Source organism: Passer montanus, unplaced genomic scaffold (assembly GCF_014805655.1).
Source record: "Passer montanus isolate IOZ18808 unplaced genomic scaffold, ASM1480565v1 scaffold4, whole genome shotgun sequence".
NCBI lineage: Eukaryota > Metazoa > Chordata > Aves > Passeriformes > Passeridae > Passer > Passer montanus.
In genome coordinates, this window is record NW_024368818.1 from 7,606,913 (window position 1) to 7,625,659 (window position 18,747).

At 38.8% G+C, this 18,747-nt stretch overlaps 1 protein-coding gene across 4 annotated transcripts in view; it reads right to left on the reverse strand.

Annotated features, from left to right (window-relative positions):
• The window catches only part of GRIA4 (glutamate ionotropic receptor AMPA type subunit 4), a 214,321-nt gene that overhangs the window by 69,477 nt on the left and 126,097 nt on the right, over positions 1–18,747 (reverse strand). For all 4 annotated transcript variants that reach the window (XM_039718279.1, XM_039718281.1, XM_039718278.1 and 1 more), the window contains exons 5-7: positions 4,645–4,698; positions 2,521–2,679; positions 551–718 (exon numbers count right to left, since the gene is read on the reverse strand). In XM_039718279.1, coding sequence (XP_039574213.1) covers positions 551–718; positions 2,521–2,679; positions 4,645–4,698 — 381 coding nt within the window. The remainder of the gene's footprint in view (positions 1–550; positions 719–2,520; positions 2,680–4,644; positions 4,699–18,747) is intronic.

The window sequence follows — 18,747 nt, forward strand, 5'->3', positions numbered from 1 at the left end:
TCTACTGCAGAATTTTTTTTTTTTTTGTTACTGTCCCATTCAAAGGAAAGGCTAAATCATCTTGACAGAGATCTGGAACTTTCTAGGCATCCATATTCATCAGGAATTCAAAATCCTGAAATAACCCATGGCTCTGGGTTATTTATTTTTAAAGAAAAAACCCAAAACTACCTATGTGATTTCCCTGGGAGAAGTCTACTTTTATTGAAGATGACAGAAACATATGTGAGAGGTTATATTATGTGGTTATATCTTTTCTTCTTAAATGACAATATCTGTACAGCCAGGTTATTTGCAATAGTAACAAACGAACTCAGCAGTGCAGTGGAGGAGGTTCCAACTGTCTCAAAAGATTCTAACAGTAGCTTCAAATAGTAGTACCTTTCTGCCTTCATTCCAAGTTACAAATCAGAACCTGAACAGCCCAAGCTACTTCCAATTTTCAAGGAAAAAATAATTTTCCCTCTCCTATTACTACCCTTGTCAAGTCATATAGGTGCAACTGGTATCCAACATTCTAAAAGATTCCCAGAATAAAGCCTCCTCTTACCTGTTTTAATGTCCTCTCCATATCAATTCCTTGACCCCATGGGGCTGCAGGGTTGGCAAGACAATCACCAGCATTTCCTCTCCTTGAAATATCAATTTTCTGTTTTCTAAGATTACGGAAAGTTTCAGCCATCACGAGCACTCCATCATATGTCAGTGCAGATGTATACTAAATAGATGGACAAACACAGTCCTTCAGAGTTGACAAAAAAATTCTGCTGTTTCAAGATAATTCTAGTTTGATTCATTATACAGCAGTTTCTATATCTGCGTTTAGGAAACAGCTCTCCTCAAAATCAAAAGCCATTTTGTCTAAGGGACAAATGTAGGACATTTCAGTAGGTACAGATTTAAAATTGTATTTCCTAAGGGTAGAAAAATCTGCATCTTAAGAATTAATTAAAAAGAAAACAAATTAAACTTGAAATATTCAAATACTTTTCCTTTTTTTTTTTTTCACTTGACTTATACAATACAGTATACAATAACCCCATCCACTCAACTTATTCAAAAGAAAAGAAGGAAACAGTAAGTCACTGAGGAAAAAAAAAAACCTGAAAAAAATGCACAGATGATGAGCAGACATCCAGGCTACTGGAACTATTAAGGAGTGATCAGGAATAGATTCTTCCTATTGGAAAACCTGTGTTGGATCTCTTCCTGATACCCCAAGCAGTCTGTGTTTCTACACTAACTACAGCAACTGGTCTAGGTTGATAACACGCCAAACGAAACATTTAGAACAAGTCTTGGCAGATGTTAGCCTGGAGCCACAGAAACAAAGGGGTGCTTTCTCAGTATGGTCCTCTGATAAAAACAGTGCATCAGGACGAGTTGTTCATGTGCCCAGGGCTGCTATTGATATGCATGCTAACTTCCAAAATTCAAATACCACTATTCAAATCTAATTTCCTTCCTTTCCATTGTCTTGCAGATTATAAGGTCTTTGAGACATGATTTATCTTTATAGCCTCAAATTTTGGTTATCCCGAGATGAATTATGTGTGATTCCAATTAATCATGCTGACTTCTCAGTAGCAGACAGAATAATCCTGCTTTTGTCACAAGGAGTCCTACAGGTAGAATTTTTCCTGTCACCCGTAACTGGGGATGTCTGCATTCCAAGCTCTTGGTTTTGGTTTGTTTCTTTTTGGTTTTTGCTGTTTTTTTTAACATAAATTTTTGGAGTGTCACTGAATTCTGTAGCTATGTCTTGTAATACCCATGTTGATGCTCTTTCTAGACTTTACCAAGCCACCAATGTCTCAGCCAAGGGAGGGCTGGTTGCTTATCTTTGCATAATGCCCAGCACAAAGGGGCCCATTTTCAAGCATGTGTGGTATGCATTAGTGCATATAATAACAGAACTACTTCGTTGAAGTCATATTCACAGCTGTGTTGTGATTTGCCTGCCAGGAAAATCATATGTCAAAAAATATTTTTTTTTCAATCTGTGAAGGATGAGGATAGAAGAACTCTGGGATGAGATTTAACTTTAAAATCACGCCTGAATCTGATTTTCACATGAGGTTTTGAGTGGAAAATTTCCAGAGGAAACCCCATATGAAAGTTTAAAGGTAGCAAATTTACAGTTAAAGTAATATCCAGAAGAATTAATCTGTCAGGAAAGAGCTGCACTCCAGAGAAACCTAGGTAATTAGACTAATTAATGTAAATTTTATTGAAATTAAGTTGTCAGTTAAGCCTTTGACCTTTATCTGCTGTCGGTAAAGGGGTGAACTTGGAGAACAAGCGAAAACAGACATTTAAGTACATCAGCAAAATGTGTTGCAGTTTTCATTTCCACCATACAAATGTAAGGATAGTCATGATTAATGGCCAGTAATAGTAAGATCAATTGCCTTCTCCTCTGCCTAAATATTAAAGTTTTTATTCATGTATTCAACAATGTTAAACAGAAATTAGCACACTGAAGTGATATTTTTGGTAGTGCTTCAGATTGAGAAGTACCTTTGGTGGGGTCTCAGATCCTGGGTATTCTCTCTGGTCCAGTTTCTTCCAGCGCTGCATCAGTTTAGTTACCATTGGGGTACTGAAATCCACTAGCTGAAATCCAGTCACATTGGCTCCCCCATGCATAAATCTCTCCAAAGAAATATCTTTGAATCCCTAGAAAATCAATTTAAGATTTTGTTTTCCCTCCTACATCACTGTGGGTCCAATCTGTTCTAGGTCAACATGGCAGAATAAAGAGCGCACAACAGCAGGATTCTATTAGAAGGCCAAATTTAAAACTTGGGAATAATGTTGAACCTTCATTCATAACTTCCATTTGTGTAATAAAGAAAAAAGCTAAGAAATAGATTTGCCACATTATTGCTAGGGTGGTCTTGACAGCTAAGCAACAAATTGTTGGGAATGGCAGACAGTTTTTAAAGAAGTGCCTTTGGCAAATCAACTGAGAAATGCCTGCAGAATATTAAAGGCTTAATCCAATTTCCATCAAAGTTTCCGACTGGAATAAGCACTGTACCAATGCTTTAAAAAATGCATCCCTTTTTTTTATTTTTTTTTGCATGTTTAAAACATTCTGTAAATACATTTACTACAGGATTCATTGTTTAGACTGAAAATGAGATAATATAATAGACATCAGAAGGCAGAAACAGCACATGAGGATCTCATTGTTAGTGCAAGGAAAACAATATAAAAACAACACTTCTGTTAAATAGGATTGTGGTAGCTCTTAGATCTCTTATAGATTGAAAACCTAGAGTGAATCCCAACACTGAAAGAGAAGATAAAGCACATATATCTCCTGACCTATTGGTTTCTCTGGCTAATCTGTTCAGCACAATTCTTTACTAGAATTTGCCTTTAGAGACAGAACTGAACTCCAATAAACTGCATAGTACAAACTGGTAAAGCACTAAGAAGCAAGCATGAATCTTTCTTCTCCCTTCCTAGCTGCTATGTCAAAGGCTAGCTCAGAGGCATCTTATTTTAATTTTCTTAAGTTCTTCTGATTTCACTGATCAGTGAAAAGACAAGTGAAAACACAAATCTAGAAATATTTAAGAAAAAAAAATTGAGGGGTACTGGGATATGGACCCAATATCCCAAGGGAAAAGCACTTGTTAAGGACAGAGATTTGATTCGCGTCCTAAGGGTTACTGACAGTAAATATAAAAGGTGATGCATCAGGAAGTTATATTACCCACATAATTGAACAGACAGTAGATAACAAAGTATACCCCTGCTGAAGTAGATCAGATGTGCCCGTCTCCACTGCATACCTCACTAGCAGATTACTGCAACATCCAGTTCCTTGTTTACAGCAACTATTTTGCATGAGAAAAATTACTTGGGGAACCACAAATTTGTAATGCTGAAAAATCTAATTTATAAGACATAAGAGTACAGATGTCTCATTTGAAACACCTGAGGCTTTAAATAAAATCTGAAGTGGTACTAAGTGAAGGTTCAAGTGCAGCAAAGCACAATAAAATATTTCATGTCAACTAGAATTCCTTGAGGGTGAGTAGAAAGAAAACAGTTTAAAGCATGCATTAGACTCTGTCCTACATTCACTGTGCTTTGCCAAGCAGGTATTTTGGCCTAAAGAATGAGTCATTTAAATAATAAAATACTGCATTTGCTCTTTCTTTGCCCTCTTCTGAGCATTAGCTGTGTGAATGTCCAGTTTAGCCTTAAAGTAAAGAGACTGAAGTAGTAATTTGACTGAAAATAGCTGATCTTACAGAAAATACATGTTCCCTGGGGAATGTATAAAAGTTACCTCTAGAAGTCTTATGCTACTAATAATAAAAAGATGAGTCAAAAATCATTATAGTTCTGTAAATTTTAACTCAGCTTCAAGATACATGTATCCTTTCTTTCTCCTACCTTGATTTTGATAAAATTTAGGAGTATTACTTACTATATTACTGTGCCCTTCATATCTAGATAGCTGCAATAAGAAACCCAAGTTCTTTTCCACATCATAAAGAATGTATTATGTACAAGCACGTATTAGAGACAAATGGGAAATGTTGTGTGAAATTCTATAACTTCAAAGTAAAACCGAGTGCTTCACTTACCGAGTAGGGGTATAATTCTAGAAAAGTATCTTACCAGGTTGGCAACAATATAATGGTATCCTTTAACGTGCTTTCCCACACTCACAATCTGTGGGAGAGAAATAAGACAAAAAAGGAAAAACAATGTCATACTGTTTTCTCCATAAAGGTGCTTTCATAGAAAGCTAGATATAAAATGAAATGTATAGCACTGGTAATATAAGGCTGGGAGTCTTTTTGCAATAACGTAGCTATAACTTTCCAGGGGCTTAATAATGGGAAAAAGTTAAAATTACAGTGAGTAAAGTAATGAACTGGTAATCTGGGTGCCTTCTGTACTGAAAATATTACAGTAGTATACTATTTTACCAAATAGAGCAATTATCTATGGGATACAAATTCAAAAGGAGGAGATGTCACACTAGCTAGAAAGCCTACCCACTGATTTACTTTTTTGTTTGAAATAAGTGCAGAATTTATGAATGAAACTGGGGCCTCTGATAAGAGACTGAGTGAGGTGAGCTGCAGCCTATGAAAAGGACTCTGAATGTGCCATCTCTTCAGAACAGCAAGAGGTTCCATTGTCGAATATTATTAATTTTCTTATGTTTGTGAATACTTTTCTGGTTAAAAAAACTTTTTTCCCACTTCTCTCAAAACAGGTTTATGTCTTTTGAACAGGTCGGGGAGGGACTACTTGAATTTGCTTTCAACCCCTTTGGAGGTTTCCTCCCTGAATTTACCCTAAACCAGGACAATAGTCTACAGCTAAAGTGCTTGTATTTAAAAACCAAAACATAAACCCAAAAATCCCAAAGACACTAAACACCCAAGACATGACCAGATTGTTACCTTCGTATAAATGAATTTTAGACTTAATAAAACTCCCAGACCAGTGATTTATTACCATTGCTACCATTTTATTGGGGGTGGTAGAGACGGAGGAGTCACAACTTTCCCTATTATAAGCTCAACACATGTGAGGAGGACACTCTCAAGTAATTAATTTTTCCATATAATAAAAAGTCTCAAGTCCTGGCTTGAAACTGTCTTCAAAAGAATTATGATCCCTGATTCCAATAAGGATTATGATCCCTGATCCCAATAAAGCTTATACATCTGTACTCATTCAGCAGCGCACAGTAATGAAAGTATTTGCCTCCTCATTACAGGGAAACTGATATAGGGTAAAAAAAATTACATTTTTAAATAAATACCACATCACAACCTCAAAGTGGACTGACATAATTTAAGATGATAGAATCATAGAATGGCTTGAATTGGAAGAAACCTTACAGATCATCTAGTTCCAACATCTCCCAAGTCTTTTTCCTCGGATCTGTTCTTAATCTATTCACATTCATCTTGGGCAAATCTCCTTTTGAGATTTATTTTTGTGTTTGTTCCTATGAAATGCATGTAGATACCCCTGCAGAATTCTTGGATTTGATGTGAAAAATACTTAACATTTTTTAAAAAACCTGAAATTTGATGTTTTCATTGTATTCTCTCAAAACTTGTCTCTTTGGGTGTGTGGCACAAGTACACAGTTATGTATCACAGAGTTAACTTAACTTCCCTTATAGTCAGTGGAAAGAGCAGACAGTTTGAGGAAATGATTCAACTTATTCTAAAGCACATGTGTAAAACTAATTAGACAGCTTGTGCCCTGAAAGTGTGTATTTTTCTGCGTGTATTTTTTCATTGATGAGAAAGAGTTGATGGGGATTAGCTCTGATGCAGACACTATATTTTATATCCCTAATGCTGAGATGAATTTTATCCTAAACATGTTGATTATGCAGCCAGAAAAGAGAAGTAATGGCTTCTATTTTCAACCAAGACTGGGTACAATTCTGATTTTGAATTTGGAAAGAGTTACAGCTACTGATCACACAGACTTTGAAAACTGGGAACTGGTTATAGTTTAGGGGGAAAGTGGCTGTTTAGTGACATAGCTTTCTGTGAATATGTCATAGCTTTGAATATCCAAAATACACATGCAGTCACCTTTCTTTCTCAAATACTCAAAGCTGCAGACAGCTACAAAACAGGATATGAATTCTTGCTACCTGGACCACCCCCTTGTGCTTCACTGCACTTCTGCTCTGAGAGACATTGAGGCAAAGAACTTTAGTGTCTTTGTAACTGGGGAAGGAGTTTGACAGGTATTCAGTCTGGAATGTGAAGTCTCTCACTTTCCTCCTCTGTGCATTAACTGGTTAAGAGTGGCTAATGTTTTGAGATGAGATCTCAACCATTCCATTGATGTAAGAGTAGATATTACCCAGAAGCCAAAACAGGCCTGAGATTTTGTCAGATGACAGAGTGTTCCAGAAAGCCTTTGCTACAGAAGTTCATTAAGTCTGGGAGCACTTAAAGAACCCAAGCACTTCCTTGTGCACCCATCCATTCAGACCAAAAGCCAAATTCAATCACAGCCCAGAGGGAAGGTAGAGAGGCATTGTCTAACATCTACATTAGTAAACAGGGAAGTTGGTGAGGTAAGTACAGCAAGTGCTGGTGCTAAGAAGCTGGCATCCATTGCATACAATTCAGGGATTTACAATGGACTCCCTCTAATCTGGTCACCAGACTGAGCTCACACTACACTTCAGGACACATCTTTTTTAGCATAATCCAAATAAAAACCAGTTCATGTATTTTGAGTCCAACCTTGATGTGAAACTCAGGAACCAGGAGAATGACAGCAAAAAACAACAACCTGTTCCAGGTGAGATACTCTGTGTTCCTGTGGGCTGCACTTTCTTAGACAGGCCCTGAGCATCTGTGAGGCAGGAGGCAGATTCACACAGCACACGGCTGAGCAGTCAGAACTGCCTTAATTTGAAAAGCAAGATCCTGGAAGAGAGGGCAGTGCTGTCACAGGGACCTTTAGTGGCTCTGTCAGGGAGCTTCACACAGCTTTCACGCCTTGGCCAGTTGTGAAACCGAGCAGGGCTAAGGCATCAAAGCTGGGCTGTGCCAGTCACACAAGCAGTGAAACACCAGAAAGCTGCAGATACAGTAGGTCAGGGTCGTGGTAGGTCAGGAAGGACCCTCTGCACATGTAACTGTGCTCTTCACTGCTTCAGGATGCTCTGATTGACAACTGTCCCAGTGCCAGCAACCCGGGGCAGCATGCAGTATTTCCATACTTATGGGCTATGCCTTACTTCCTCACTTACACATTCTAAACATTCAGTTTTGCTCTGTACTCCCACTCTGGCTTCTTAAACACCACACAAACATAGTGCACCTGGCTTTTGCCACAGTGGAAGTTTAGGGTGACCTCAGCTTGCTCAGGGAGATTTTAGGAAGAAACTGCTGGGAAGGGTAAACCTTGCTTCTTTGGGAAAGGCTGAGAGCAGGTGTGAGCAGGATGCTGCAGTGGCTTTTGCACACTGATTTGCAAGTTTTAGTTCAATGACCAAGGTGACTAGTAACTAGAATTGGAGCTTTTAAAATACTTTTATTTGTAAAATTGCAGAAATTATTAATTAATCATCAGTATTAAGAAGAATGAGTCAGAAAATATTATCTGCTTCCCAACTTGCTATTAACAGAGAAGACAAGGGTCATTCCATATTTCACCATGTAGTCACACTATTGGTGAATATCTAATTTCTGTAAATGAAACAGAACAGAATTTAAAAAAATAAAAAAAAAGTGAGATATTAAGGCCATTGGGCTATCAAGTTTCTTTCAGAATCTAACACAATTTTGTTTGGTTGTTTTTTTCCCCCAAATATTACTGTTTATGAAAGTGTCTGCAGAAAGATGAACTTCAAAAAAACCCAAATCAGCATTAGGATCTAATCACATTATATAATGCATACACATATAAGAAACTAAAAAGAACAATTCATTGTGAGAATTTTAATTGCTGATCTACTATAACATAATTATGAAAATGCCTTATTCGGATTTTGGAATGCCAGTAGTAATCAAAAGTAACTAGAATTACACTGACTTTAAAGTTTGATAAAAGCAGGGCCAGTGAGATCCAGCTCGGGCTCTTGACACAACTCTGTGACTTTATGATACAATACTGTTCTTTCAATTTAGCTGAACAATAGCCTGGTCTAGGAAATTCAGAAACTGTTCTACTCTTGGAAAGAAGGGCTACCAGTGTCTGCTTTGATTATTTTCTCTGTTTTTTCTGTGTGTGGCAAGGTCACTGACTTTGATAAAACCATTTGCAAACTTGCATCAGCATCGGAGCAGAGAATCTGGCCCCAGGTCATCCTCTGTTCTCTACTATTGTGAAATGGATATTGCACATAACTCATTTTAAAATAATGCTTAACTTCTGTAGCATGAAATGTCCCTCATTATGATTTACAGAAGATGGAGGTCAGTACAGCTGGAGTGAAAAAGACTTATTTTCAGTTAAATCTCTTCAAAGGGTGATAGCTGTGCATTACCAATCGGACTTTAACAAAGGTTTTCCTCTTTGGTATTGTGTCACAATACACTGCCTTAAGAAAAAGAACACCTGCAATAAAATGAAGTCTGCCTAATGCAATATAAAAAGAGTGGACACTTGTTAAAGACAGAAGATTGAGACCTGACCGGAAATATTGCAGCAGAAATGGCGATGATATAAACCGCAACTGAAGAGGGATTTTACACAGCATCTGAACTCAGGATAAATCTTTCACAAAGCCATAAAAAATCAATTGAGAAACAAGCCTAATTTTAACAATTAGTGCTCAGAAAAGGGCATTCTTACTGGGGACAGTGTGGACAGCCATTAGAGAGGATGCGAAAGAAGGCAGAAAACAAAGCAGATGTGACTGTGTCTCTCTTGTGAAGGCAGGTGCTGAGCTGGAACAGGGCTGTGCACACCTGCCCTTCTCATGGCTGGGCAGAGAACCATGCTTCCTACACAGAACCCATGCCCACCACCAGCTGGCAAAGCAGAGAGCCCTGTGCAGTGCAGGAAATGCAGGGGAAGAAGACCTGGAGAGGTGGCTCAAAGGTCATTAACCAGTGCCCTGAGTATAGCTATTTGCTTCCTTCTGCTCCTAAAGTTGTTTGCATTCAAAGCCTGCTCCATCCTAAGTAGGATGGGGAGACTCGTAAGGAAAAAGGAAGCGAGGAAAGAGATGAAGGGTGTAAGAAGAAGGTCACTACACAAATCCTTTAAATAATTCATATTCATCCTTTGTCTCCTACTGCCTATTTGCTCTTTCAGCGATTGAAATAACTCATTTCTCATGTCCAAACCTCATCAGTTGAGTGCTGAACTAACAAAATGCATTCTTATTACTGGGCAGTGTGGGACTGTGTGCAAAATCCCAGCTGCTTCACAGAAAGGAACCTGTGCAGAGCTCCTCCTGGCTCTGCAGGGTGAGGACACTGCTGGTGGCAGTGCTGGCGGCTGGCTCCTTCAAGGAGAGCTATCAGTTTGCATTGACATTCCAGTGTTGCTTAGAAGCAGCTCCATAGACCTCTAGGGAAAAAAACCCAAACAAACATGGAGAGTAAAGAATGATGAAGAAAAGGCACTTTATGAATCTTCCATTCCCTCTGGGACTGAGGTGTGCAGAGAGCTGCTACTACATCCCTGAAAGTGGTATGAAGTCCAGCAATGCTGCTAGCAGCCCACACTACTGTGTGCTGTGCACATGCCAATTTCTTTGGCTAATGACTTGCTCCTGTGGTTCCGTGAGAGCACAACTGAATCTGCATTTTATTCACACAAATCTAACAGACATAGGGGAAAACTGCAGACAGACTATGCTGTTTCTGAAACAAGAGATAAAGAAATCTACATTATGCCACTAAACTACATGCAAAAGCCATGCTGTCTCTTGATAAATACTGATCTGTGTTGTGGTAGATCCTTTGTGCCAACAAATCTCTGTGCTCATGAAAAACAGGGAAGTAGGAATGTTGGAGCTAGTACTCTGTGTAACCCATGTGTCTGGTTAATTTTTGCCTTCCTGTATTATGTTGCAATTTATTGCAAAGTATCATGTTTTAATTTATTCTTAAATTAAATACGCTAGTAATGTAAATATGATTTTCAAAATGCCAAGTACTATCTTCAGCTAGTAGACACACTGGAAACTAAGACGAGGAAAAAAATGTTTTTAAAACCAGCCAAATTGACAACTTGATCAATTTAGAGAAATTCAGCAGTCAAACATTACTTTTTGAAGTTTAGCACTCCTGGGACAAATTGAGAGGAGATGAAGGAGGGGAATATCTTGGCTTCTGTACTTTTCTTCACACACACATTTATTTTCTGTTCATTTTGATGGTAATACTAACTACTACTACTACTACTACTATTACTACTGCTACTACTACTACAGCTGCTAATTTTTCATCTACTACTACTACTATTAGTTCTTCCTGTGACAACCCACTCCATTTTACCTATCAGAGAGATTTAGTTTTTAGCAGTGCAAACACATTCATGATATTTCTCAGCAACATATCTCAAGGCTCTTTAAGGCTGAGGAATCAGCAGTGTCAAGGAACACATTGAACAACTGATTTAGTTAGACAGCTGTGAACAGCATTCAAGACACGGGGCAGCTACTTCCCCATTATGCTTGTTAATAACAATTGTTAGCTGTTATTAATTAGAGTTTATTGGCTTGCAGTTTTTACAAGATTAATGATACTAGTACTTTGTGGCAATTTTACATCCATGTGTAAATTTTAATATTACACAGGACAATGTAATTATTTTTATTATTATGTATCGGTTAAGCTGTGTATATTGAAGCATTAAATCTGTGCCAGATGCTCCATAACAGTTTTCACCTCTGTGTTTAAAGGCAAATAAGCCCTGGATGAGCAGTGAGGCTTGATCTTGATGATACAAAGCACTGACAGAGCTGAAAAAGTGCTCATCTACTGGGAAACATCCTATTTAATTCTTATGGTATGGGGAGAGCAGGGTGCAGTAAAAAACGGACTGGAATCAGCCTGTTTGGTACACCAGGAGGTAGACTGATGATCTCTGACAGCAAAACTGATTCACTATGCAAAATTCAGAAGAAAATGCTGTTCACAGTGGACACTGGAAGGCTCTGATCACACAGAATGCTGAGGTTTCAACTTTGTCTGATGGAGACGGTGGGAGAGGATGGAGCTGCTACAGATGGAAGGAGAAAGGACATCCATTGCCATTCATGCAGAAAGGAGAAACATTTATTTTCTGAATATAGTCCTCATCATGTGGATGTGTTTATGGACATATCTGTTTGTATAAATATAGAAACAAACACAGTCACGTTACTGCATACGAAAAACCCTAGAAAACAGAAATGAGGAGTAGCAATATTCTCTTTCAGAAAGAAGTAAACATAAAGGTTCTAGGCAAATGCAATTACAGTTAGCTTGTGTTTTCAGCTTGCTTTGCTGAATTTTGCATGAAGGTCATTATGGAGACGCAATTAAATTGAATTTCTGGTCAAAATCTGAAAGGGCTACCAGAAATAAGGAAGAACTAGCAGACTACACAGTAGCAGAGAATGAGGAACCAAAATGCTGGAGAGGTATCTGTTTAGTGAAGGACTTTTTTAGATACAGTCACACAATATAGCACAGAGGTTGGTCTGATCACTCTGTTATCCCTTCTGGCTGTTTCTGATGCAAGCACATTACGGGTTTGCAAGATTTAGTGCAAGATGGTACACACTTCACTCACTCATAAGGTATTTCTACCTCAAGAGCTGTCTATAGGAATGTAAAAAGCGTACTGTGAATCAAAGGAGCTCATCTGTGTCCATCTGTTCCTTATTTCATGGCCTGACTCTCAGCCTGACACACCCAGCACAGCAGGACAGGCTGGGTACACACTGGAGTGAAAGAGGCCTTTGCCAGAAAGCTCCTGGGCTTCTGGTTTGAGTTTCCCATGGGCCAATCATGCACTCTCTTGGCAGAGAAAGCCAACAGCCTCTTGGACTGCATTGCCATCATGGTGAGGGAGGTGATCCTGCCCCTCGGCTCAGCGCTGCTGAGGCACATCGGCCACGGAGTGCCCACTGCTGGGGCCACCAGTACAAAAGAGACATGGACATACTGGGACAGCCCAGAGAAACACCAAAACGTATCGAAGCATCTGTCACATGAGGAGAAGCTGAGAGAGCTGTGACTGAAGCAGCCAGGAGAACAAATAGCTCAGGCAGATCTTAGCAATTATTTATAAATACCCAATGGGATGGTGTAGGGAAGAGGGTACCTGATTCTTCCTTGAGGTGTACAACAACAGGACAGCAGGCAAGGGACACAGGTTGCAACACAAGAAATTCCATCTAGACATGAGGAATTTATTTTTTTTTCTACTAGGTAGTCAAGTAGTGACACAGGAAATAAAAGTGTTATGGGATCTCCGTTCTTGGACGCATTCAAAATTAGGTCAAATGAGTAACCTGATCTAAGGTTGCCCCATTGAGCACCAGGAGTGATCTTCAGAGGTGACTTTCCATCCCAATTATTCTCTTAGTTTGTGAAATAGAACTGTTTATATCAGTACTTCACAGTCTGAATTTCAAAACCAGCTCCAAAATCTGTCTGAAAACAAATACCACCAACTTAAGAGTCCATTTTTTTTCTTCAGTATCTAACTTGCTCTGCAATGCTTAATGTGTGATGACAATGAGAATTCTGTCAGAAAAAAGGACAGGTGAACAAAACTGTTAACTTCCAATTTCAGCACTTTCTGCTTTTGAAAGATTCCTTGCATCGTTTTATATGTCCTTTTGGTATAGATTAACAGCAAACAGAAAAAAAATATTGAAAGACCAGAAGAAAAGGGCTAAAATATTTATAGTTAATAACATTATTCCTCATGACCTAAAGGACTCTTAGCTTAAACTTTTCAGTGTAATTACCAAGAGAATTTGGAGAATTGACTGCATGGTATACCTGAACACATTTCTGACTACTGAACAATAAGGGTTATTAGTCTCTGAAGAAGTAAAAAGAACAAATACAGTGGTTGAACAAATAAAACTACAAGAAATAGCTGTGATATCAGCTATGGCTGAGGAAATGACAGTCTGCTTCGCCAGTAATAAGGGTTATTAATCTCTGAAGAAGTAAAAAGAACAAATACAGTGGTTGAACAAATAAAATATGTTTTCACTGAAATCTTCAAAATTATTTTCTGTGATGGTCTTCAAATCTGACCACATTGCTTTATTCCACTTCATCATTGCTTGCAGAACAGCAAACAAAGAAATAATGGAAGAAATCTATGATGTGTATTTACTGAAAGTAAAGTATCCCAACTAATTAAATGCAAGCACAACCAAGGAGGGAGTGCCATGACATTTCCTTAAATGCGTGGTTTTAGCTATATATTTTCTGTCATTTTTCCTAAGGAAATCACTTTTCTGCTCCAGAGCTCTCTGGGTCTGCTTATCATTTTTCCAGTAAGATATTTTTTAACACATATGGCAATTTCAGCTATATTTGAAAGAGACGTATCTAAGGCGTTTAGTTTCTACAGTTCCTATTAATCCTGGCTGCTGGGTGGAGAACAGAGACCCATCTGGTTTAGCCCCCACAAGAACTGGAAGCACCTGGACACTACACCTCCTGTCTGACAGCTACCAGTCAGCACATGTGCACTGACACCTTCCACATATTCCTTGATTAGCCACAGGAATTGCCTTTTCTTTCGTGCTCAGTGAGTACACTTCTGGGAATGAAAAATGTTATGGTGCTTGTGGAAGAGATGGACTAGGAAAAAAACAAAGCCCACAAAAATCCAGAAAGATATCACTTATTTTAGTACTTCTGAACACCATTTCCATCTGCTATATGTAGTTTCAGTATTGTTTCAGATTTGACTTATACAAATTAAGTGATAAATAAATACTAATGTAAATAAAATTCTGGGGAAAAAAAATTTAAAATAATGATTTTGTTAGACTGGGAAGCCTGACTTGGGATTTCATAACTTTAGCTTAAATAGGTCTGTGGTATTAGTTTTGTTTGAGCTTTCTCAGTAATTAAAAAAAAACCCACATTGCTTTTGTTAGCATATTTATTTTGGAACCTGGATTCTACATTTCAGATAGAAATTCAGTAAATATATACAAGTTTAAAGTAATAGTTTTCTAATTTTAGTAGATATACCCTTCAGCCCTAGGCTGACTTGACTTCTGACTTTCACCGAATGAGCAACAAATGCAAACAGATACACTCTTTTTAAAAGGCAGGAAGAAAAATAAAATTAAAAGAAGGGCTAAGAAAAGAAGGAAAACTCTCAATGAACAGTTGTGTGCTTCTTGCTGTGCCGTATGTGGCAAATGACTCCTTTGGCCTGGACTGCTCAGATGCTGTACAGCTTGCTGCCAGTGTTAGTGGATTAGTTGGAAGGAACTGGAAATCATGTTACAATGGGCTTCAAGCATTCGTTTCATCTTAAGCAGAAAGTTGTTTGTATTAAATTCATGGGAGCATTTCAGAAACACTGCTTGTAAAGAAGAAGCACAGAAGCAAAGAATTTTCCATCCTTTTCACTGACTTTCATCCTTTCATTCAAACAGAATATTTTTGTGCTTTTAAAAGACCACCTGCTGAAAGTGCCGTGGAAAAAGGGATGTCAGTAAACAAGGACACAATGGTCCTTGACAGAAAATAAATCACTAGAAATGCATTCTGCTATATAAGTATAGCTGTTACATAAAACTGTGGAGATATCATTTTATCTTTCTGTGTCTTTGTTTAACTCCGTTTCTCTGTCTTGTCCCAGTAATCTGTAAAGGTAATGGTAAAAAAAACCCTAATTTTATGCTTGTAGGAAAATGGGGCTTTGCCTCTGTTTCTAGTCACTTATGCAACACAAATAAAGGGCTATCCTGGTTTATGTTTTGAATTAACAACTTGTTGCACTTTTTTTTTATGGCTGTGTATGAACAGATGAAACAAAGGACTAGGTAAATTAACTGGGAATCAGACTTAGTGACATTATTTACAAGGTTCTAGAAGACATTGTGTTAAGCAGTACAAATTTTCTATAACCATTAAGCGCAGATGTTCTTTCACCAAAATGGAAACACACTTTCTGAAAGCTGTGAGGAAAGCTGACACGGAATAGATCTTTGTAAGATCACAGAATCCTAGAATGGTTGGAACTGGAAGGGACCTAAAAGATCATTGAGTTCCAACCCCCCTGTCCCCTAGTTTCCATCTTATTTTACTGCTTTGGGGGTTCCTGCTCAGCGGTAAAACACTGGTTTGGGGTTATTTCTGCAAGAGAGCAGCAGTGCTCACATCAAGCATTGAATCCTCTTGTGCTACAGACGTGGGTCTGCCCCAAGCACCAGCACTGCCAAGGCTGCCTGAGAGGCCACGGGGAGGGAGCAGCCCATGCCTGGAACCACACCAGCCCCAGCCACACACCAGGACTGCACTGGTCAGTAAAATGGGTGCAGGCCGGCTTCCCCTTCTCAAAGGCAAATCATGTGCATCACTTGAAGTGGACAAGTAAACAAAACACTTCTGCCAATAGTCTTGGTGTTTGTGTGGTGTCTTTCAGAGCCCAGAATGCCGGATGGCAAGGTCTGCCAGAAGAGCGTAAAGGATGAGTTTCACTTCCAGGTAACAAAAAGGTCTTCCTGGTTATGGTTGTTCTAAGCTGTTAAGAAGGTAAGGTGTTCTTTCACCATCCTGAGAATAAAAGATGAAAGGGATCTAAAATTATCTTGGTAGGCTTAAGTTGAAGCAGATGATCAAGTGTAGGTGGAGATCTGCTGACTCAGGCTGAAGACTGTCTCTCTTACTGATCATATAGGCAACAACTCTTTGATGTGTGCAGAAATTAATGTCTTGCTCCAGTGTTATGTTTAAACAGGACTTTGAGCTGAGCCATGACAATGGCCACTAACACCAAAACCACACAAAAGATTCCCAAATACCTCCAAGTCAGTCTTGTGTGGGTGAATAAGACCAAAAAGAGAGCACAGCTTTATTAAGAAAACCATCACAGTCTCAAAATATCCTTGAGAGGCAAGATCTGAAACCTTTTTTGAGATGAAGACAGGAGGGAGCAATCCAAGCAACTCAGACACAAATGCTTGAGTGCAGACAGAATCCATCTTCTGGATTTAATGTAATGGCAGCCCTACTTTTCCTTTCTAGAATGGAAATCTAAAAATCAAACCCCATTTTTCTGTATTTCACCATAAAAAGCAATAGAGACTTGGCCCTGCCCAAAATATCACAGCTACATAAAACCTAAAAGGAAGACCTCATGATAAAAAAATGCACATCCTGGGTTGTGCATGGGGGGAGTCTGGAATTCAGATACATCACTGGGTTCCAGGAGAGAACTTTTCTGTGAAGACAGGTCCCAGATACAGAGTGTGGGGTTAGCTTCTACATACACACACCGATGTACATGGAGAGGAGAAAATAAATAAGAAAGACTAATAAACTAAGAAATATAGGGGACAAAAGGAAATAGGAAATGGTGACAATAAAGCTGTACAAGAAGTGAGGAAACAGCAAGGTGCTGTTTTTCTCTGCTGGCAGGTGAAGAGGGCAGCGAGCAGAAAACACCAGGTCAGATAAGTGGGCAGCAGGCATGGGCAGGGGAGGAGCACATTAGCTCACTTCTACAATACAGCCAGTGGAAAAGCCTCCAGCCTTCACTGCTTGAGATATACAGTTATGAGAAGTGTGGATGTGGATGTACATGGGCAGTCAGTTGAGAAGAAACCCACAAGCCCACAAGCCAGTTTCCCTCCCTTCATTAGCGTAGATTTAAGGGCAAAGTACTTTGAGTTATGGTCTCATTACTGAGATTTAATTACTTTTCCTAAATGTTCTGCAGAACATTTACTTGTACATTGCAAAGTATTACAGTATAGTCACAACTTAGGCTCTCAATTACAGGAGAACTAGGCAGGAAAGAAGTTGAGTTAATTAGACTCACTGAAGCTTAATCAATTCCTTGGTGTATGCAGGGAAGAACATGCCAACTTTTAGTCCATCTGTGAAGCTGTGAAGCCACCCTACCTGTCTGCTACAGGTCATTAAAACCCCCAAGCAAAGGGAAAAAGTCAATGGCTGATATTTGAAAATAGCTGGTTTTCTGCATTTTCTACACTGGGATAATTTCTTTTTGCTAATTTCTTCATTCTTATTTTTTGAAAACTAGGTGTTTTGTTTCTGAGACTGCTTCTGACTGCCCATCCTCAAAGCAGCATATGGTCTTTGAGGCTCATATTGGAATCCCAAGCCAGCACTCAAGGCTCATTTGTAGGTCAGCTTGTCTAGGAAGACCAGAACCTTCACAGGGAAAAATAAAGCTGCAGCTCTTCTGCATACTTTCTCTAGCCTGCCTGTAATGCCATCCCTGCTTTATTAGAAGGATGGAGAGAATCTCCAGGCATATTGGGAAAGAAGGGAATTCACATGACACATGACTTCCAATTTAATTAGGTCATACAAATGTAGATATGTATATGTTAGATATGTATAGATGGTGAAGAAGAGATGTATACTGAGAGAAAAAAAAATTCTGTAAGCCCACAAGCCAGTTTCTTTCACTTCAGTAGCATATATTTAGGGCAAAGATTTTACACTTAGGACCAAATAATATATGCAAAAGTACAAAAAAAGCTCATTTCCTAGGTAGAATTTAACTCACCCAAAATTAGACGGTAGCCAGATAAATCACTTCCTAAAAGTGATACAAGTATGCTGCATGTAAGGTGTTAACTCCTACCCTCAACTCTTCCTGTGCAGTTAATGAAAAAACTCAATTAGCTTTAAGGCTTGTCCTGTGGAGGTGTGAGACAAACTCACCATGTCTGATTCAGCCTGTTGTGGCCACAAACTCCATTTTTATTTCTTAGCATGCTTGCATTAGCTACCTATTTTATGCATGCAAAATCCAGACCTGTATGAACTGACTATGCAGCTGCCGATCTAGAAGGAAAATAAGCAGCAGCTCCTGGCTGAAAATGAAATGTACACATGAGATCAGTAAGATCCAAACATGTACTCAGTGACTTCATTTTCCTTTGCAACTGAGTGGATAGCCAGTAGGAACACCTACGCAGGATGGTGGGTGTACTACAAGACTTGTGGTAACAGAACATACTTTTTCTACATTGCATTTGCATGCCTTGTAAAAGAAATCAGGTAACATCATGTGCACACACAGAAGTGAGGG